The sequence below is a fragment of the Heloderma suspectum genome, chromosome 4 (genome assembly GCF_057233095.1).
Source record: "Heloderma suspectum isolate Gila_16-S chromosome 4, 16-S_ref, whole genome shotgun sequence".
Lineage (NCBI taxonomy): Eukaryota > Metazoa > Chordata > Lepidosauria > Squamata > Helodermatidae > Heloderma > Heloderma suspectum.
Window position 1 is genome coordinate 235,425,839 of NC_139461.1, and position 23,420 is coordinate 235,449,258.

General features: G+C 43.0%; 1 protein-coding gene across 1 annotated transcript in view; it reads right to left on the reverse strand.

Moving 5' to 3' along the window:
• Positions 1-23,420, reverse strand: part of RNF220 (ring finger protein 220) — a 383,799-nt gene that overhangs the window by 25,629 nt on the left and 334,750 nt on the right. Inside the window, exons 11-14 of the mRNA XM_084852730.1 lie at positions 17,849-17,945; positions 15,685-15,771; positions 12,164-12,219; positions 9,895-9,973 (exon numbers count right to left, since the gene is read on the reverse strand). Coding sequence (XP_084708856.1) covers positions 9,895-9,973; positions 12,164-12,219; positions 15,685-15,771; positions 17,849-17,945 — 319 coding nt within the window. The remainder of the gene's footprint in view (positions 1-9,894; positions 9,974-12,163; positions 12,220-15,684; positions 15,772-17,848; positions 17,946-23,420) is intronic.

Below are 23,420 nucleotides of genomic sequence, written 5' to 3' on the forward strand. Positions count from 1 at the left end.
GGATGCTTCTGATCTCCCCCTGACCATGCTGGAGGAAGAGAAGGGAAGGGAGGGGAATTTCAGGCTTATGCACACAAACTGGGGTTTAGCATTATGTTTTTACCAGGTGATAAGAGTAGCAAAAAACAAACAAACCCACAAGTGATTCATGCATTACTCTGAGCTCCTTTATATAGTGTTCAGTGGGTGTGGAGAATTACCCCCTTGAAGTAGCCTCCAGTGGGGATAAGAGAGACTAGCCTAAGACGTACAATTCAGCACATCCTCTTATGTGGCTGTCATACATACCACTCACAATTCATATACCAAAGCTCCTATTTCTAGGCACTAGATGCCCTTCATTCCCCAAAGAGCGAGGATAATGTCTGAAACACTGCATGTTTAAATGAAGAATGTGTTACTGGGTGTTGTTTAGAGAAATGACCAATTTTAAGGTCAGGTTTTGCTCTTGTGTGGACACAGCTCAGGTTCCCAAGGTGTATGCAGATCTTCGCAGAAACAAGCTGTATTTTTAAAGCTCTGGTTTCCTTCACCTGTGGGCTAACACCAGTATTTCACAGAGAATCATCATCCATCTAACTGAAATACTCTCTAACGGCCCATCAGCCTTGCCTTCTCTTTGAAATAGCCCAGCTGAGCACTGCACAGGCTGTGATATTTCCCCCTTCTAAGATATCTTACTCCATAAGCTCAAGATTGACAGTCGAATTTCACACTGTGATAGCTCCCCATCGATTTTTCACTTGCAAGGAGCAACTCTACAAATTAAAGTTAACGGTATTGCTGAAACTTTGAAATAACTGAGAAAAGGGATAGAAAGATACCTGAGTGACAGCTTCCTTACAAGGGGTTCAGTGTGTTTGGGGAAGAGGAGTAGGCAGTATTTAAAGGTGTCTCCATGAACACGCTTGCATGAGTGGTACAACCGAGGAGTGTTCAGCCTCTACAATTGCAATAAAATTAAATTAAAATTTGGGGTTGGACTCGATGGTCTTATAGGCCCCTTCCAACCCTACTATTCTATGATTCGATTCGATTCTATGAAAATACATCTTCAGTCCACAAAATGATTTGGAATATGGGGAAGGGTGAATGCTGCTTGTCACTAGCAACATCACACTATTTACTTTATTTTTACCCCGTGAACCCTTGCCTGTACTCTTACTAACTGCTGTGAACTACTATTCTGGTCATAGACCTCATGACAGTGATCTAAATTCCAATAGCTGATTACCAGACTCCTAACAAATAAGCCTTTTGTACCTGTGGAAGATGCACTTGGGGACACTATTAAACCATCATGTAATTGTAAGAAATTAAGTCAATAATATGAGTCTGCAGGAGTAGAGAAAGTGGCAAAACTCATAGCTCCAGGGATCAGACATGAGTTTTGGATAGTTTAATCTGACCTCAAAAGAAGATGTAAGCAGCAAGGTTCCCAAATTCTTCTCCAGCTTGCATTAAAATCCACGCTGAAGACTCAATTTACCCCCTCCCACCCATCCATCTCCCCAATCCCCCACCCCATTGTCTTTAAATGCTACTTACTGGTTGGGTCCAGTGGCAAAAGTGGTGCTCCAGTTGTGGGAAGAGGAATGGGCAGAGGTCACTTCTCTTCTTCCCTCTCTGGCACCTAGTGTTCTACATGACAGTGCAACAGGGCAGAAAGTCCCGGTGGCCCTTGGGAAATGTACTTTTCCCAAGGGCCACTGGGGCTTTTTGTCCTGCTGTATTTTCCCAAGAGCAACTGACATTACAGAGCGCCACCAGGGCCTTTTGTCCTGGCACACTGTTACATAGTGCACTGGACACCAGAAAGAGGATGGCAAGCAAGACCTCCTTCTCCCTAAGGCAGAAGAACTGCTACTGGTCCAGCCAGTAAGTACGTTTTACAGGGAAAGGTAGAGTTACTTTCAGGGGTGGGGAAGTATCTCAGTCTATTTCTGAGCCAAAGTCAACATGAGCTATGGGTGGCTTGCCCACCACTACCCAGGTGTACTGTGTCAGGCCAATTTCTCTATTTTAATGTCTCAAATACAGATGAGGAACTAATAACCAAGTGCCAGGGCCCTGGCAAGGAAATATTATCACCTTCTGATCACCTGTTTCTCTATCTGCCCAAGAGTCTGGAGTAAAACCGCTCCCAAACTAGATGGATCTACTGTTTGTGTGTCAAGAAGCAATTTGACAAAGTTATTAGCCTCTCACACCAGCTGCCCTACTCCTCAGGGGTATGGTATTATACTGCAATATTCAGTTTGGGGCATAAATATAGTTCTATGAGGAGATGCTAAGGACAGGGCTACACGGACTAGCAACCAACATGAATTGAAAGTTGTGAAGATCCCCCCAATATTCTTGTTTATGCTCTTGTTAGGAAGTACAGGAGCAAAAGCTTTGATTTGGGCTATCATGAAAATATTTTTTCTTAAATTGTGAATAATTGCCTGAGTTTACAGAAAGCCAAATCATATACCAGATTTCAGCATGTATAGATGCATCCCAGTACAATACACTCAAAACTTCCTTACAGTAAAAGAAGGTGCAGATTTGTGAATTACTTACTGTTGCCTTAGCTGGACTGAACAGTTAATGACCTTGGCTAACCGAGGCTTACATTTTGCAAACAGAGTCACATACTCAAGAGGGCAACTGGACTTTCAGATGTAAACAGCCATGCTTGTGCAGTTATTAAATATTTATTTTTGGCATGTGTCTGCTTTTTCTGTAGTTTAGCCTATTAATCCCAAAAGCATTTATTGGGAAGTGCTTGAATTTATGCAAGTGATGAATGATTTTATATTAAACAGTTTTTTGCTCCCACCAATTAAGTGGGATCAGACTCTTTGGAGTATGATCAGCATCAAAGTTCTTTGAAAGTTCCATTACATCTATGGCTTCTTAAATACACATTTTGTAGCCTTCACAATGTTTCAGCGGTGTCGCCTGCTTAAATAATGACCTATAGCTAGGATCCTTAAGAGTTCAGCATATTCTCTCTCACACCATCTCACACATCTGTATTTGATATCAAAGCCAAGGTTATACTGAGATCAAACAATTAAAAAGTACACATTTGTACAAATGCATACAAAGCCCTATTCAGACATTCAATAAAGCATATTGTTTAAACACATGAGAGGGAGTGCACTAGCCCCCAAATCCTCTGTTGTTGCTCTCCTCATGCTGAACGTGTGGAGGGCAACTGTCTGAAGTGGGGAGCCTCCTTTATTTGTGGTGGCTTTCCATGCAATCCAGAATATTGATTATCCAGCATTCCGGATCATGTGGAGAGCTCCACGAATAGAAGAGGCGCTCTGCTTCAGACAGTCGCCCTCCATGCATTCAGCATGACGAAAGCAACAAAGGAGACGGGCAGGGATGGAGTGCGTCCCCTCCTTGTGTGTTTAAACAACACGCTTTATCCAGCACCTGAATAGGGCTATAATTTATGCTGTTTGTTATATCTGGATATTCTCCAAGTATGAAATTTTGTTAAAACCTGGCAAAAGAGCTTAGTAAACAAAAAAGGCATAGGATGGAGGTAGGGTATGAAGCAGGCAACAGAGGCAATGGGACAGGGTACAAGTCAGGGATGCACAAACCTTTTGGCCCCAAGGGCCAAATGCTGTTTTGCCAGCATGCCTGTGTGCCCCCCCCCCCCCCACACACACACAGGGGTAGGAGAGACAAACACACGCACTGGGTGGTGGCTGGGGTAGCCTGGATCACTGCTTTGGTGCCACCATTAGCAACAATAAAGCAGTGCTCTGGGCTGCTTCTGGGTGGCTGGAGAAGGGAGATGGCTGCTGCAACCATCTCCCTTCCCCAACAATCTGATCCCTGCTTTCGTGCTGCCATTAGCAATGCTAAAGCAGCAATCCAGGGTGCCCAGAAGCAGCTCAGATTGCTGCTTTAGCAACCTACACAAACACCCCCCCCCCCATCTCTCTTCTCAGAGATTGGAGATAAGCTAGTGATGGGAAGTACCACCCCGGGGGCAGATGCAGGGGGGTCTGCTGGGCCACCAGAAATGGCTTAGTGGGCTGCATGTGGCCTGTGGGCCACACTTTTCACACCTGTGGTTTAAGTCATAGGAAAGTTAAAAAAAGAGGCCAGGGACCACACACACATTTATTTTTTTACAACTGGAATCTCATTTATTGTGCCTCCTTTAGTTTCTGCACCTCAAGCAGTTAGACATACTAGATCAACCATCAGTTTCACAAGTTAATGTGCACACATAGCTGCTTCCTTGCTTGGAACAATTTCTTCATCATTTAAGTGAAGGGAGCCGATAAGTGTGTGGGCTGACTCCCTCTATTGAAAGAATGGGGACAGCCATGTGCCCGTGAGACCCCTATGTGCATCTAAGCAGATAAGGCACCTGAACTGAAGTGACCACCTGAAAACATCAGAAGTTGTTTCCATATTCATAAAGGGAAGAAATGGTATTTGATTTTTAAATGAAGTTACATGAGGCAAGACATTTGCTTTTGTTTAAGAAGTCAAATTCTAGAGTACAAGTTCTAGATTGCACATCTTCAGATTATCAGAATATGGCCATCCTTAAACTTTGCAAAGGACTTGAGAAAACAGAAGTTGTGTGTGTATGTGTGTGTGTGCACGCGCGCGCACATATGTACATACATACACAGAAACCTCACTCCTCTAAAACCCCTCTTCTAAACCAAACAAGCATCTTGCCCAATCAACCATGAGAAGCATGAAGAGTTATATAAAGAAGATAATTATAAAGGGATTTAATGCTTGGCAAGCTCAAATTGCCAAGGCTTATGACAAAGGTGGCGCACACGCTTGCTTAACTGGCCCAGTGCCCTGGCTTTGCTCTTATGCAAGTGCCAGAGCCGGAGTCGCATCCCAAATGCGATTTGTTTTATGAAAAAGAAGAGTGTGCTCCTTTGCTCCTGGGAATGGCAGCCCGAGTCCCACCTCCCTCTAGTTTTGCTCCATTCCTGATTAATGATCTTGTCTGCCTGATTTATGACCCACCCTGACAGATTAGAGTTTCCCCTTCAACCGCCCCCCTTTCCCCCACAACCTCAGAAGGCACAGCCACACTCCGCTGGAAATATTAGAGAATTATTAAATAAACATTCATACGTCATGTCTCTTCCTATCCTGAGCTCATCCTAGTCAACACTCGGCAGCCCTGGCCTGTTTGCTTTTCATGCTGACAACAAACAGCTGGAGTGATTCATGGAGAGGCTGGCTACAATGTTTCATGTCATATATCATGCTAGCAGGGCTCCCTGCCCCAACAGAGATAAACTGATCAAGCACAACGGGCTGGAATGAATTTATGACAACACAAAATTGAGGAAAACAAATGGGAGGTGACCCAGTGGGGCACGAACCCAGACTCTTTCCTTGGCCTGCAATCTAGTTTGGTGGCAGAAAGCAAAATTGAACATTGGCACTGTGAATTAAGAGGCTGGCTTCTTAACCCTGGAAAAGCCTTGCTTTCAAGATGGCACTGGGTATGTGGCTTCAGGAGAGAAAGAGAGGAGTTGTATCTTTTACAGCAAGCACACAGGTGGACTAGTCTAGCTGAGCATCACTGCTAAGATTCAAGGCCAGCAATGGAGAAAGGAAAGCACCCAAAGTGAGATGGAGCTAAGTACATACTAATAAGAGAAGGAAAACATTACATTAAGTCTTAAGGTAATTTAAAAGCTACCATACAGAAGAGGGAGAATTGTTTCCAGCAGGAATGCTTTCTGATGGCAGAGCAAGATGCAATGGATTTATGTTCCAAGTTTTAGGGCAGGGGTGCCAAAGTGAGGTTTAATAGCCATAAACAGCTCTTGAGCAGGTTGATTTTCAGGAAATGGAGCCCCAGCCAATTCCAGAAAGACCTGCTCCTGTTCCATCCCCCTCCAATCATATATCAGTGGAGATACAGCTCAGTGGTGGAGCACATACTTTGCATGCAAAAGGTCCCAGGCTTAATCCTTGGCATCTCTAGATAGGGCTGGGAATACTTCCTGTCTGAAACCCTGGAGGGTTGCTCCAAGACAATGTAGACAATATTGAACTAGAAGGACGGACAGTCTGAGTTAGTTGGCTATTTCCTAGTACTGGAGCTTGGTTTTTGGCTTCCTAGTCCAGCCTTGCAGTCAACAAAGCTAACTGACTAGACTTGCTTAACTCATTGCTTGCTGGATTTCCTTATCCTTAAATAAACCTTGACTGATTCGATTCACTGGACTCTCTTTAAAGCCTGCCATTCTCTAGCGGGGCCCTGTCTGCCTCTTAGTTGTCCATCCAGGTGTCTGTGAGTGTCAATTGCTTTGGTGGACTTCACTGTCTGTAGAGCTAGGTCTGGTCAGGATATAATGGAATCTCTATAACTGCAGGAAAAAGACAGAGAATGAAGAGATGAAAGAAGGTGACTGGACTATATAGGTGGGTTAGATATGGTAAAGGGAAAAACATAACAAAAAAAATTAAAATTGGGTCTCCTGTTGTACATAGATCACGGGTAAATGTGAATTTGGGTTTTGAAAGGCTAATGGCCATTGTTTTAAGCTTAGTGAATCATGCACCAGATCCTTTCTAGCCCTATTATTCTATGACTTCTGATACATATTTCAAGCATTAAACTGGATATATATGTTCCAACATCAGCAGAAAGTCATAACAAAAACTGAACCTTGCGCAGCTTTATAGCATTTCACCCATCACCTCTCAACATATTCTTCTCCAGTAACCACACACATTAGACTTAAGCAACATTCTTTTTTAACATTTATCTAAAAATATATTAAGAGAAAGTAAGGAAGCCTTGTATTTGACCTGTCTTAGCACAGTGGCTCAGTTCAGATGTAATGACAAGCCATGGTTTGCTGTTTTGACTGAACTGGGCTAGTGGCTATCATATGAAATTCAAACACAGATTGGGAGAGATGGGCTGAATGAGAAACTGGTTTAACGCAGGACAGACCTGAGATTATACAAAGGAGGGACAACCAGCAAATACATCTCTCTCTGAGGAAAGCTGCTTCGCATGCAAGAAATTAAGCTACAAGAAGCCTGAAGCACACATTTCATTAACTTTCAACCCAAGTACATTAGCTGTGCGCCAAAACAAGGACAGTTTACTGTATTGTATTAGCTAATTAAAAAGATAGTCTCCATGCCTAGACTTTGTTTTGGTAAGGGAAGAGAAAATGAATGTCATTCTTATAAAAGTAGGATCAATAAAGAGAATCACTGCTAACTCCATTAACCATTGTTCTAAATGGACAACCCAGCTGACACAGGTGATAAACCATGTGCTTCTAAACACTTTTTAAAATGCTAATCAGACATTACATGAAGCTTAACACACTAATCAATAATGCCCAGATTTAAAAGCAAAAATTAAAGTTATGAACAGAAGGAAGTGATCCCACAGAGAGCTTGCCACAAGCACCACCCAAAACAAGAAAAATGAAACCAATTTAGCTCCAGATTAAGAACCAAGAACTGGAGATGAATCAATTTAGCTAGCTGGGCTGGGTCACCATATATCATAGCTTGGCAGTGCAGGTGGAAACAACTAGACTGTAGGAATAAAAAGAACACCTTCCTTTTGTCAGGCCCCAAGGACTGAGCCTGGTTATCAATTAATTTAACAGAGCCCAGCCCTTCACACACAGCATTCTAGGTCCTTAACCATCACGACACAAACTATTTATCATGCACAAATCCCTGAGGAGCAGCGACGGCACAGCTAGAACCTTTGTTTTTAAACACTTGGTTTTCTGCTCTCTGTAGAAGTTAAGAGCCTCTAACTAAAAGACAGTCACCCCTTTCAACCAGACATTTCTTATGAACTAAGAAGGACAAGTTGTCAAGTGCAAGAAATGGCAACTGGTTCTTTTCAAAGGCAATGGAGTTTGAGTACCCACGTGTAATTCTTGACTTTTGAAGTCAGGGGGTTTTGAATACTCCATGATCGGTCACAAAGAAGGAGCAGAACAATATTTCACAACACAGAATTGTTGTATGCACCACTTAGAAAAAGTCTGGGATCCTTCAAGAAGCACTGAATAAAGCTTTTTAATAATCCGATCAAGAAGATGTCAATTCATCATTTAGACAAGTGTTTTGGAAAATGTCAAATCTTTTCAGTTTTAGAGGCTAGGATTTGAGGGGGGTGACAGCTACTGGAGAGGCTCTAACTAATGCAATTGACAGAGACTGTTGGATAAGACTGAATTCTCCATTCATCTACATGGAAGGTGGTATCAGTAGCTTGCTGAGCAATAGATGAAAAATGCAAAGCCTGGGTGGGCGACTTCAGGAGGTTTGGGGTTCACTTCCTCTCACCCTGTCCCTGCCAGTGGGCTGCACTGTTGCCACTATCAGTGCCCTGCAGAACACCACTGCGCGCTGGCAGCAAAAAAATCACTGCTTTGCCACCAATTTTCAGCAGCTAACCACTACAGAATGTTACAATGAAGAAATTGAAAACAAGCTAAATTTGGCCACTGTAGGGTTCAGCCACCAAAAATTGGCAGCAATCTAGCCATTTTTTTTTTGCAACTGTTTTAGATTTTGGTGGTGTGGTGGCAGGCTATATTGCAGAAGGGACAGCAGGGTTTGCATGCAGTCCATGGGCTGAATGTTGCCCACTCTTGCTGCAAAGGAACCCAGTATGTGTTACCACAACTAAACCAGAGTGTATTCGTACCTAGTTACATTGTGATATGCTCCCCTCACCCCGTCTTTTGACTTCTTTCTCCAATGTCCTGAGCATCATATGATCCTAGATCTGAATTCCTAGATATACAAATGCAGGAGGTTGAGGCAGGTGAACTATTTCCTGATGTATTGCATCTGGCTAGAAGTGTTAATTTGTAAGGGCAGAATTTAGTGAGTGCACATAACTGAGAATTCCACTCAACCCCCAAGCAGCTTTGTTCTAGAGGACAGCTACCCTCTCTATGAAAGCTTTGGGCCTGTCCACACAAATCACTGGCTAACAATCGTGTATAAGTTGTGGGGCATCAGCTGCATGGTACAGCGCTCCAAGGCACTTAGATCTGTAGTCTAATATTTCCAGTTCTCATTACCTGTTCCCCATTTTTGAGAGGGAAAATGTTTGAAGGAATTGCATATACATATGACCTAGGTTATATGTTAAATTGTATGCACAGCCTCAGAATGCCACTTGTGCTTACATTATTCCGAGGCTTCAGGCAATGCCCCTTCCCCCCATAACCGATCAGAAGGGGGAGTTTTCACCTTCACCACACGGGGAAGGTTAAGGAAGAGCAAAGCTGGCACCTCAGTGGGCTTCACTGTACCTGGGTTTTCCCTAGTTAGGGAAAGCCTTAGTGGAGTGAACTAGCCCCTGATAACTAACCTCAAGGAGCAATCTGCACTAACAACAAGGAGCACACAAGAAATGACCAGGCATATCACTGCACATGGCACTGCCTGGCTGTAAGGAGACATCATCACACATCATTCTGGATGCCTTCTGTTCTTTGCTGGTTCACCTCTGCTCTTTGCTAGAGCAAAATGAAGATCCTGTCCCATGCAACATCATCCCCAATGGATATGAAGGTTAAAATGATCTAAGTCCCTTCCAAAGGGAGGGCATAACAAATAAGCCATCTGAAAAACAACACACCCTAGGGGAAAGGACAAGGGCAGCATTTTGATACTAGAGAGAATTTAACAGAGGCAGAAGATTTGCCATCATCCCTCTAAAACCACAGAAACTACACTGGGGCAATGGAAATGAAACATAAAATCATCCTTCCAGTTTTAGAGCCAACATACCAAAATGATTTCTTCCTCTCCCACAGACAGTGAGTTCCTCCTTGCAGTCTCTTTTTCCTTCCCTAACAAAGACAGAAGTGCCTGAATTGTACTCACTTCTCTATGTCGCTATTCTTGCAGGTCTTTTGCATAGGCTCCTGCTTACTACTCTCCCCATTACTCGTTGATGGCATTTCTGTGAAGGGAAAGAAGAGCTCAGGTTAGTTAAAAAGAACATGTATTCAGATAAAACTCAGAGAAACCAAACGAGTAAACTGCTTCAGTGTTGGTTCCCAAGAGGAAACTATGGAGAATGTGCAAGTCCCCCACCTTGCTGAAGTATCCAAGTCTCAGGCATTGCTGAAGATGCATTAATGACTGGCCCAGTATGGCAGATCTCCCACAAAGCTGTTATGGAAATAATAGGGCCATGGGTTATTCAAAAGTAAATAATGAGTTTGGGATACCAAATTCTGAGGAATTGCTTCAGTTCATCAGATTTCTTCCTGTGCAGTAGCAACTGGGCACCCAAGAACTTAAACCAGAATTACTAGCCATTTTCAAACTGGTCAGACACAAAGGATCCATTTTGATTTCTAGACATATGATGACTCTCACCCATAATTCCTGTGAAACAGGTTCAGGTTCATACAAATTGCTTGTATGTGCAATTTGCTCCCTGACAATGCTCTGAGTTGCAGTTAGGATTCTAGAGGGTTTCTATTCATGGGGCTGTTGGGAAGAAGTATGTGTTTACAGCCCAGATATTTGTATTCAGTTTTGAAAATCACAGTCACACCATGTCCGTAGTCAGAACTGACCTAGAACTTTCCCACAAACCTTCCTAAAATCATCAGGGGCAAGGCATAGAGGAAGAGCACTACAGGGCAGCTAGCACCATCACATCTAGGGAGCTCAACTGTTATTTAACTTCAGTTGCACAGAACTTGTCTCAATTCCTAGGCCAACTGCCTTACTGATATTTTACTCTCCACCACCATGGAAAAAGGCAATGAAGCTGTATCACACACACAAAAGCAACAAGGTGATTGCCAAACTTATTTAAGTTGTCCCTGTATTCCAAATGCAGAATACTTTCCCCCATCAACTACCCTGGCTGGTTTGTCTTTGGAGTGTTGCTGAAGCTCAAACAGATTAAGGGAACTTTCAAAGTTACTTTCTACCAAGCATGCAATCTTTTTCTTAAGCTGCACTTAAATGTCACTTCAGAATGGTTATACATGCACAAATGTAGAGCCAATCTCAGAGAGACAGACAGGCACACACACACACACACACACACACACAGACATTTAGAGTGTGGAAACTTCAATTACCAAGCTCTTGGAGGGACATTCTCTTAAACTAACCTACTTCGCAGGCTTGTTGTTAGAATAAAAAATATATATTGCCCTAAACTCCTCTATTTATGCAGTAAAACAGACAATGCCCCCGCCCCCCAACAGTAACCCGCTCTTCAGGCCATCAACTGAGTTTTAATTTAATTTAAATTTAAAAATAAAAAACAAGCATCTAAAAATGCAGGAGAGAAGCAGCAGGGGACAATACAACCAGATTAAAATATTTTTTTGCATTAAAAAGGTCAAAACTAGCAGGTCTGAGTGAATAAAAGGGCATCTTCATCTAGTGCTCAATCAGGCTCTGAACAAGGAGAACCTCCCTGGAATGGCATTCCAAAGTTGAAGTGCAACAGTTGAGGAGGTTCTGTCATGGCAGGGGGATGTGAAGATGGGCCTCTAGGAAATAGCGGAGATGGTTCATGTGTGTATATACATAAATATTTTGACACTGGCATGCATCTCAAGACAGAGGTCTCAAGATGCATATTTGTAGAAGATAGTATCAGAACATTGCCCTAGGATGCAGAGAAATCTCAAACAGAATTCTGGAAACAAGTGGAGAGGTTTTGCATTCCCCAAATCATCATCCAAGCCAAGAAGAATGGAGCAAACTATAGCAGGCTAACCACAGGATTGGATGCCAGAACATTATATTCTAACTTTAACTTTGGTTACACTGGGGACATTTAATAGAAGAGCAGGATATAAATAATACATCACCTCCTCTTCATCTTCCTCAGTGACTCCATGGTTTTAGCTAAGTTTAATTTTCTTTCTTGGAAAGTAGAAGCAGTACCTGTATTAATGTCCAGGAGCAAAATTAAGCATGGACTTCCTCATAAAAACACAAAAGTTGGAAGGCACTGTTTATTTCAGTGTTTCAAATCACTGGTGCTGTATATACAGGAGAACAAAATGCTCTCATATACGTAACATTAGAACTGCAGCCTGAAATACCGACTTTCTGTCTCCATGCACCTATCTGGCCAACACACAGACCTGCCACATATATATCTTACACTCACCATCACTTGCCCACTTAGAGAATTCTGGTGTTATTCGGGTACTAGGTGTGCCACCACTGGAAAAAGAAAAGGAACAGCAGTGAAAAATACATCACAGGAAATATTCTTCAGCATGCATTTTCCCCAACTATTACTAGGATGTATAATTTTTATAGTGTTGAAAAATTGTCAAATGCTTTACAATTTGTGTATAGCCTCAGAGCAACTGTACAAAACAGGTCACTATTTCCATTTCATAGATGGGAAACAGCTTCTGTAAGGCACACAATGAATCCATGGCAGAAGTGGAACTTGAAATTGAATCTACCAGAGCTAGGTCCTATTGTATATCTACTGAAACAATACTGGCTCCCATGTCCCAATGTAGTTTGGTTCCTGGTGTAGTCCTAAGAAGCTATGAACAGCTCCCAACTACATAGACATTAGGGAAAATCATGTTTTGTGTAGATAAAAAGCTATATATTCAATTCCACTCCTGTTATGCCTCGTGTGGCGCAGAGTGGTAGGCGGCAGTATTGCAACTGAAACTCTCCCCATGACCTGAGTTCGATCCCAGTGGAAGCTGGGTCCCAGGTAGCCGGCTCAGGTCGACTCAGCCTTCCATCCTTCCGAGGTCGGTAAAATGAGTACCCAGCTTGCTGGGGGAAAGGTAGTCACGACTGGGGAAGGCAAAGGCAAACCACCCCGCTATAGTCTGCCATGAAAACGCCAGCGTAAGCAGGCGTCCCTCTAGGGGTCAGTAATGACCCGGTGCTTGCACAGGAGGAACCTTTCCTTTCCTTTCTATGCCCTTCAAACTACAACCCTAATAAGAGGGGAATTAAATGGGGATTTCTGGAACTACCAAGTCTGGAGGCTCCTGGGCAACATCAGGTTAGATCTTACAGCTCCCCACTCCCAGCCAGCCTAAATCTAGCCTTCCTATGAATATTGAATATTAGTCACTGTCAGTTCAAATTACTGAAGGAAGCAATAGTCTGAGGCAGGTATGTGTTTCTACGGTGTGAAACCTGATTTCAGGCCACTGCTTGCAACAAGCTAAGCAGTAGAAAAACTTCATTTCACTGCTCTATCAATCTCTTCAACCTTGACCTCAAAGGCTCACTCAGCCTAAGAGACTGGGGCAATGTAAGTGCTGTTTCCACACAGGGCAGAGGGCTTGAAAAACCAATCCATTTCTTAGCTCTCTGTTAACACACATTGCGTTATTTGCCTGAAGTGCTTTCTAGAGTCTTCTATACAGAGGCCTGTACAGAACTCCAGCTGACAGCTTACAGTGGCCCAGAATACAAAAACACGTGCTGCAAGAACTATGGCCCGTTAAGGATGTCTACCCCCAGAAGCTTATGGATCCTACTGGAAACTAGAATACTCTGGTGTTTTTTGCTGGGTCTTCTGGTGGTCCAGTCACTGGAACATGCAGTTGCCCTGGGCCCTTAAAAGAACTGCTCCCTGGTGCCAACTTACCCAGTGGATAAAGGCATCTCTGTAATTTAATAAAGAGATCTGGGTGATGAAACTACAGGGAAGAGAGATGGAGTACCAATAGTAAAGTACTTGCGATAAATCCAGCTGAAAGGGGAAGGGCCATCGCTCAGTGATAGAGTGCACGTTTTGCATGCATAAGGTCTCAGGTGCAAGCCCCAGTATTAATGTAGTAAATTTCTATACCGCCCAACAGCCAAAGCTCTCTAGAGAGAACTTGTAAAGGCTCCTGTCTAAAACTCAGGAGAGCCGCTGCCAGTCAGTGTAGACAATACTGAGCTGGATGGACTCAGTAGAAAGGCAGCTTCCTATGTTCCTATGAAAACAGCACAGAACCAATTTGAAGGCCTATTCTGTGGCACTGATGGCACTAAAATGAATATTTCTCTGCCCCCACTGCACTGGTAGAGTGCCATTCTGTGGGCTTACTGCAATCATGTCCACCAGTTAATGATGAAGAATTCCAAACAGCCTGCTGTGATACCTTTGTAAAGTACTTCTTTGATAAAACTGGTTTTCCTGATATAGATGCCATTTATATAGGACCCTTTGTGGCGGTGTTTGATAATTCTGCATGTCTGATTTTGTGGGATGCTTTAAGTTATTGTTACCCAAGGAAGTGAACAGAATCCTTGGGAAAGTGCATCTTAAAAAAAGAGAAGCCTTGAGAAAATAAACCCAGTGTTCTAGACTTGTGTCAAATGGAGTTCAAGCCAGGATTTGGAACAAAGACTACTTTCGTAACCCTGGTGGATGATCTTTGTCAAAGCTTGATAGAGGATGGGTGACCCTATTAGACCCATCCTTTGGAGGTTCCACTCTTCCTTGGTGATCCAGTAGGAGGTAGTTTGGGGCAACTGCTGCTCTGTTCATAGCATCTGCTTTTTGACACCCAACTCTACTTTTCTTCTATATCAGGAACATCAGGCAGTTCCTTGAATGAATGCCTAAATTCCATCAAGGACTGGGTGAAAGTTAACAAATCTGAAACTGAAGCCTACCAAGACATAGTTGTTTAGGGTTTGCAGACCTGGAATTACAGGGCTGGAGGCACTACTTGTTCTGGACAGAATATAATCCCCCTCATTATATAGCTTATACTGGCAAATTACAACTTCCTTTTGCCATTTTTCACAGATCACGTAAGGTTGTTCTAAGCTGTGTTTTTCTTTTTTTGTATAATAGTTATTCAGCTGATACACCACAGATTCATTTAGTAAAGATAATGAAATCTGCATTAGTGTATTCTTCTCACAGAACACCAATTAGCAATCTCACACAGAATGTGGAAATGTATTACTCCTAAAAACCTTAAAATTTGCTTTAATCTTAGAAAGCTTTCTTTCCAGATCTCATGACTGTAGAGCTGACTGAAAGTATGGAAATTATATCTGATAAAAGGACAGAAATCAAAGGGAACTCTATATGGGGCTTCTGATATTCAGAAAGCTAAGCCTCTGCCTTCATCACTAAATAATTTATAGGAAGTTAAGGACATTTAAATTCTGTTCAGATCAATGGGATGAAACCTTGAACTGGGCGCTTGTATTAATGACTTCAATGGGATATAAGTGTACTCCCAGACCTTTTCCATCGCTTATCAACATGTCGAATACTTCTTGCACCCTGGCCTGTTCAATCAAAAATTAATAATGGAGGTCTTGCCAAAAATCTAGACTTTGCAACTGTAATAAAGAGGAAAACTAAGTAGTGTTATACAAATCTACTGGAGTTTCATATTTATAATGGGATTGTTTTTTTCTCACGCAGAAGTTGCAAAACACAGAGTCCACTGTCAGTACTGAGGAGAATTTCCCTTGGAAGAGGATGCAGAAGCAAAAGCTACCACCTCTAGCATAAATGTGACCAGGGTTAGTGTGGTGGGACATTTAGTAGTTACTGTCTTATAGATGGATAACCATCTTCCTGGCATGCTCCTGCTTCCCAGAGTCTTGAAAAATGTCCTCGCCACCCTCCCAGCGTGATGAAGCATGTCCTTCTCCACCCCCACACAGTACTTTTAAAGGCGCACTTACTTTAAGACTGCACCTCGGAGTGCCTCTCTCTCTTTAGCTTCACCTGGTTCTTCCCCAGTACATGGAATGATATCTGCCTCTGTATATCTAAGCATGGAGGGTTAAGGAGAGCACATCCTGATACAGCTTTGGAAAAGTGCTACTTTCTTCAGTGTTTACCCCAAGCCATTAAGGCAGAGCAGCCATGATACCCTTTGAGCTATGAGACACAAAGCCAATGAAATGTGCAACACCAGAAAGTACTTTTCTATCCTCTTGAGGTACTGAAGGCTGCATTTCAAACCCTATTTGAAATACCAAGATGAGCATGTGAAAAACAAACAGCTGTTTGATAAGAATATGTTCACTTGAAAGCAGCATGGGTGGAAATTGCCTCCTTTCAGCAAGGAACAGCATGTGAATGTTGCTGCTGGGGAGTTACTGGAAAGGGGGAAGAATCACTGAGCATGTTCACACAACATGCCAGCCCATGATGGATGACTAGCCACACACTGTGGGTTGTTTTGTGAACAACCCACAGTGCATGGTTAGCATACCTGCCAGACGACTGGGCAAACAACCCACAGTGAGTTCCTTGTTTGCCCCTCTTCCACCCTCCCTCCCCCTCAGTCCTCCACCCAACACCCTAGGGGACCTGGTGGCAGACCCATCTTTTCTGCCACCAAGTCACCCTTCCAGCTCCAATTGTGATCTCAACTGCAGCCCCTTAAAAAATTTTCCCGGCCCTGTTTGTGCACAAAAACAGGACCAGGAAATCTTTTTGCACTTCCCCTTGACTGGGGAATGTGTGCAATTTTTAAAAAAATTAACAACAAAAAAGATTTGCACGCATTCTCTGGGCATGGGGAAATGCAAAAAAATTTCCCGTCCCGTTTTTGCGCACAAATTCCAATACAACCCTATGGAGCCAGCTCCATAGGTTTGCATTGGAATCCAAAGGCACTCTGTGCTGAAAATTGGGGGTGGGGGGTGAAATCCAAGCCCCCACCATGGGCCCTGTTGCCCTAAAGTTCCTGGGAGGGGTGGATTCCCCCCCCCATCTGATTTTTTTGGCACAAAACTCTTTTAAATCCCAATGTAACTCTATGAAGCCATCCATTTCAATAGGGTTACACTGGGATATAAAAGAGCCCCATGCTGAAAATCGTATGGGGGGAATTCACCCCGCCCCGCCATGGACCTTTGGGGCAACAGAGTCCATGGGGGGGGGATTTCCCCCATCCCATTTTCTGCATAGAGCTTTTTAAAATAAAAAAATATTTGTACACATTCTCCGGGCACAGGGAAGCATGGAAAAATTTCCCGGTCCCATTTTAGCACACAAACAGGCTCTGACGGCAATCAAGATTGCAACTGGACCCAGAAAGGGGGGGAATCAGCAGGGGCGAAGGGGGGACAGCCCCTCTAATGGTGCCATTTGTGCGCCATTGGCGGCGTTGTCACTGGCAAGGGGTGAAGGGCATAGGCAGTGGCTTGGCCACAATCACGGCCCCGCTCAGCAAGAGCGGCAGGGGTTCTGCTCTTGCTGAGTGGCTTGCCCTTTACCTATGATGGGTTGCCAGGTCTGGATTCGCATGATTTGCCAACTCGCCATGAGTAAAACAACCCCTACTGCAGACCATGGGAAAAACAATCCACCCTGATAAGAATGGTCAGGGTTTGCATGATACACTAACCAACAATGGTTTGTTCCAGTTTGTTGATGTGTTGTGTGAATCCAGTCATTGACGGAACCACTTTAAAACAAGGGTAGGCAGGCTTTAGGCTTGCAGGATCTACTGTTGTTTTTTAATAGAACCCCAAGATCCACCAAGTGCAAAAGACATACACATAGAATTAAAGAATTCTGAGGTAGAAATTAGTTTTGAGTACCAGAACTGAACAGAGCTCTAAGTCCTTCCACAGAAAAATCGACTCATGGTTACCCCAAGCTTTCTTCATTTCAGCAGCATAATTAAGGGAAGGAGGGGAGTCATTTTGTTGCTGCTATTGTTAAACAAGTGGGAGTCAGAAATGCTTGCTGATCTTCTGTAAGAGCATAGGCAACCTGTGGGACCCTCTCCTAACAGAATGAATGCATGCACTGGGGGAGCAGAAAGGGTCTGAGTGGCCCAGTGAAGCCACAGCCACTTGGTGGGAGAGCAGCATCTCTAGAAAATGATACTGTGGTTTTCCGTATTCCAGTGTGTCATCTCCATCCACATCAAGGTCAGCATCGCTATCTGGATTCTCCTTGCCGCTGCACATGACGAACCCGGACCCTGGAAGGAAAGAAAATATGTTGAAAACAGGTCACCACAGGGCCCTCTGAACAAAACATCATGAAGTGGTGGCCTGGGAGAAACAGAAACACGAAGTTGAGGGTGGCAGAAGGATGGCATGGGGGAGTGATAGCAATCACAAGTTTGCTGCCATCACCTTGTTCCAGGCTCATTTTAGCAAGGGTTTGATCTAGGTTATTTCCCTGGCTTGCCTGTATGTAATATAATGATAGAAATTGTTTAGAACTTCCTAAGCTTGAAGAGAGAACAGATGTTGTTCTATATTTTTGATTTATGGAAAAGAAGGTTTTATAGAATTCCCATTGCTCTCCTCAGCTTCAGACTACCTGTGAAAGGGGGATGGGGCACAAACAGAATTTTGAGAAATGACAACTCTGTCAGACACCAACTCAACTGGGAAGAGCACTGCACAGCAGGAGAAAAAGTGTAGTGTAGCCAAAAACTAGCAGGCCTGTGATGTATTAGAACTACTGTGGCAAGCAAAAGGTGGTGAATGCATAGAAATCCAGCAGAACAACACAGGACATGAAAAACATACCCTATGCTACTACAATGCATAAGAATTCCATATACTCCAAATGCAGGGATGGGCAAGTGAGAAATAGGGGTTCGATACATGCTTGATGGACCGCACATTACACTGACACTTAAAGCAGAATGCTTGTGTGTACAGGAAGGAAACAGGTTTCAGACATTACTGCCGCTTCTGTCATAACCTTTCATAGTTTCTTAAAATTGAATTGCTTGTCAACTTTCCCCCACCCCGGTACCAGATTAGATCACATCAGATAGATTTTAATGAGCAGAGAGCAAGGGGGACCAAGGTGCAGTATGCTAAAAGTGCTTTAAGGAAAGGAATATAGTTAATACCAGGATGGCAAAAACAAACACCCAGTCATATATTATAAGGAATCTCTGTGTACCAATTACAAAATGCCAGAGGCAGTTAATCTGATGTGGTGAATTCCCAACCACAAATTTCACAGCTAGACTTTAAGCATGAAAGCAAAATCCATCCATTAAGCTATCTGGGACTTTTCATTCCTATATCAGTTTCGCCACCTCTTAGCACACCCAAAGCATTTTAACTGTCCTCAGTGCTGTCATATAGAATTCTGTCATAAAATGCCAGATCCTGCACTCAGAAAATTGATTATAATACAGTTCAAATAAATGAGGGGAAAAAGCAAGATTTTGAAGATCTGTTCCATTTACCTGCTTATTTGGCTGAAGTTTGGGTCTTCTTTTACAATTAGCAATGTTATATTCAAAATTTATTCTAGTCCTTTGCAACTGTAAGGGCCAGAATATTGCTTTTAAAAATAGACATTCCTTCTCTGGATTCTGCAAATGTCATTTCATGCCGCGCTTACTAGACAATAAACAACTCAGCAATATGGTCTCACTGGAATCATGGCTAGCCTCCCTGCTTCAGCTTACACATATAGCCTCCCCTAAGGGGAGTATAAGTTGCCATTTCCCAGCCCGTCTCATCTGGCTCTAGCAAGTCCATGGCTCTTTCAGTTCATCAAAACAGTTTGGAGATCTTACACAGGACAGAGCTGGTAAAAGACTGGGATAATCCTCCATATTGCCCAAGGACAGGTAGCACTACTTCACACTGGTAGAAGCAAAGGCTACACAGATATTAGCCTCCACCAATATCTTACCTGCACCAAGCATTATTTGTCACTTGTGAAAGGCCCAGCCTCTGGACACACATGCTCCATCCCGACCCCACACCCCAATTACAAAGCAGAAGTTATGGCCTGAGTTAATATATACTGGGAACAATAGTTGAAGCTGGGGGTGGGGAATTCTGGATAGAAATTTCCTTTATGCATCACTTTTCTATCAGACTCAGTGCAAAAATGAGAACAAACAGTTTTCAAGCAATCTCGTTTCTAAGCCCATATGCCAAATGAAGCCATCAGTTCAGATTCCCAGCAGTAAAAGGTTCTTTTGTCTTTAGGTTACCAAAATTAGAGCCCAGACTCTACTCTTCTCAATTGCATTTTCCACATGTGCTCAAAGACTAAGCAATGAAACCTGAAAAACCGATATTAGCACCAGACTTCAACTTGATATGTGGAATGCTAGTGTTTTAGAAACGTAGCAGAGACAGACAGCAGCCTTCCACAACCTGTGTTCCTCCAGATGTTGTGGCCTACAACTCCCACCATCCCAGACTACTGGCCAATTGTCACTTAAACATCTGGAGGGGGCCAGGTTGAAGAAACCTGCTATACAGCATGATCATTGTTTCATATCTACCAGTCCTGAAAAGAAGCCACAAAGAGAAATGGGCAAGTCTAATGTGGGGTCCTAATGGAAGAATGGGAAGAGCCATAAGTAAGATTTTGGTCAGACCTCTCTCAGTATGCACCTTTCTTTTTAAACATTTGTTAGAAGACACTTTGGGATCTGCTAAGAATGTTGGATCAGTCAGAACATAGAGTAATGAAAAGTGACCATTTATGTTTACCAAACTTTATTTTATATATCTTTTCTAAAGCCTCCTCACTTTAGCTACTGCCTAAACAGGAGGTTGACAACCTGATGCTCTCTATGTTTTTTTTACTACACTCCCATAAGCCCCAGCCAGCATGGGCAATTATCAGAGATTCTGGGAGTTTATTTATTTGATGTGTACCCCACTTCCTACCTAAAATGGCACTCAAGGTGGTTTAGAGGCATAATTAAAGATTGAGTAAAACAATAAAATACTTTAATACAATAAAAACATAACAATTACAGAAAAAAGTTGTACTCCAAAATATATGGAGGACACTGGGTTGCCTACCACTTGCCAAAACAACACATACAAAGCACCAAATTCATTCCAAGCTTTAGCTCACAGATTCTATTCTACAAGAAGCCACATGTTTTCAACAGTCATTGGCTTAATATTTTTAAATCTTGGATTTCAGCAATTCTGCTTGAGATGTTTTTCAGTGCCCAATATTTTCTGTCAGTATTCCAGTCTTCTTCCTTGGTGATTCCAATAAACACATGGCTCAAGAGATTGTTTGCCAATACACCTATCTGTGTAAGACGATGCTAAATACATTCTGAAGTCAAAAGAACATGTTGCATTAATCAGTGTGCATAAAAGTTCTAGTCACATATTCTTTCCTACAGAATTTGGAATTCTCTGCATGCACACATAAGAAATCCACTTACTACAGCCATTCCTGTGAGCACCTTATTTTCCTATATTCCAGTCAGTAACTGACTTTGGCAGAGAAGGAAAAGTCTGCCTGTAAAGACCACCACGTGAGTAAGAAAAGCTTCTTATGCTTCATCAGTAGAGCACAGCAGGTGTTAGGGGTGGCAAAGGCAGCCTAGAGTTCTTAGTGTATGGAACAAAACAAGCTCATGCACCTACGGAAGACTTGACACATAAGCGATAACTATCCGTCAGCTTTAAAAAGTCACGGATCTCTGCCCTAAGCTGTACTGAGACTGAGGGAAAAAAGATTTTAATTCTTGAGCTGCCACCAGTAGCATTATAGTGGAAGCATCTAAAGAATGACCCCCATATGGCTGAAATTGCCCATAAAACAGACCCGTGACCAGCATAACCATGGGTTTAGGGACAACTCCAACATGGTCAGAGCTTTCGCTGAACCTTTGTGGCCCAACCCGTGCACATTTCTTCACTGTAGAGAGCCAGTGAAAACACCCCAGCAGCTGTTTAAATATTTGAGGTCTAAACCGGTTGATATTAATTATTCATCCCAGGCTCATTCAAGCCAGATTTCTGGATAAGAAGTGTTATAAATGGATTAAATAGGGGTTTTAAAAGCAAGACAACCTGATAGGATCATACCTGTTCTATGTGTGCACACATACATATGAAATGTAAGGGTCTCAAAAATACAAAACAAAAACCCACTGTTTGGCATATGCACAATTCCATCCTGGAGGAGGGGGGAGTGCAGAAAGTCCAGGACAGTGAATGCACAACAAAAATGCCTGAAGGCTACTCCATTATAACCCTGCCCAGAAGTCTAATGGTTCTAACATACCCAAATGCCTGCATGAGGCAACACATTTTGAGGTGGGGTGGGAAAAGCACACCTCTGTCATGAGTGAGTTAACAATCTGTTCTCCGTGTCTTATGTTTGCATGTCTTTATTTTCTATTAACTGGGGGTGGAGAGAGGGTATACATATACTGTGCAAGTGCACGTAGGCTAGCCTGCCAAGCACTAACAACAACAGAGGCAGGAGTGGTTGCTTGTTTTGCAGCATTGTAGTGTTAGAAGATTTGACCCTTGTGGAAGTGATCAAGATTGGTCTGAGGAGGCTCTTCAAGGGAGGAGAGGATGGGAAGAGATGGGGTGTGAGGCTTCTGGCAAGGTTTGATGCATGAATAAGTCAGTCATCTCTCCTGCTGTCTCTTACCGATTCTTAATTTTGCCAACAAAATTACTGGCAGATTCATAATGTTTCCTAGTTATTGCTGCAAATTCTCTTATCCAGAAACCAAACCCCAAAAAAACTTGCTTTCTGAGACTTCATTTGCTCTCAGATGATGTAAAGCTTATTAGAACCCTAATCCCTGTCCCACTTAGAAAGTAACCATCTAGGCAGAGGAGGAAGCAGCTGCTGTGGCAGGAGGAGGTGGAACTGTGCTCAGTGCCCACCCCCATCCCTGCCTAGCTTATTAGTTGCTTCCTCAGCTCCATCTTCAGCCATGAGGAATCATATCCTGATTATAGTTAACATTTCCCTCCTGGTAGCCAGAAAGTCATGAATTTTCAAGGTCCGGAGATTCAAGAGAGGCATGTGAGAAAGAGGATGCAATTTGCTTTTGTGTTGGTTCAGAGAAGAGGGCTGGGCTCTGGTTTGGAAGAAGCAGTACTTGCTTTTTAAAGAGAAACACTGCAGTGGAAACTTACCTGGAAATCATTCTAGAAGCCCTAATTCTTAAGCTTAAGCACTGGTTATTTTATGATAAGGATGAACATGCAACACGTACTCAGATGTGCTCTCCTAATTCACATATTCCAGAGATGTACACTGGGATGCAAAACCGATTCAGAGGCAGAATCTTGGCACAAACTGAGCCTCTGGAGGGCAATAGGAATCATGATTTATTTTGTTCTAGATTCAGTTGCCCCTTTCCTATGCCACTCTCCCTTCTTGCCATGAAGTACTTTGGCAAACTTTCAGTAAGAAAAGAAGAAGAATGTATGTTTAGTCCAGCATCCTGTTTCCCACAGTGGCCAATCAGATGTTGCCAGGAAGTTTATAATCATGACATGGAGGCAACCCTCCTGTGGTGTTGCCCCCCAGAAAATGGGATTCAGGCACATTACCTTCGAAGATGAAAGTTCCATTTAACCAATAGCTGCTGATAGACCTAGCCCCCATAAATCTGTCTAATTCCCTTTTCAAGCCTTCACAGTATCTCCTAAACTTGATCAGAATATCTCAGTATTTATAC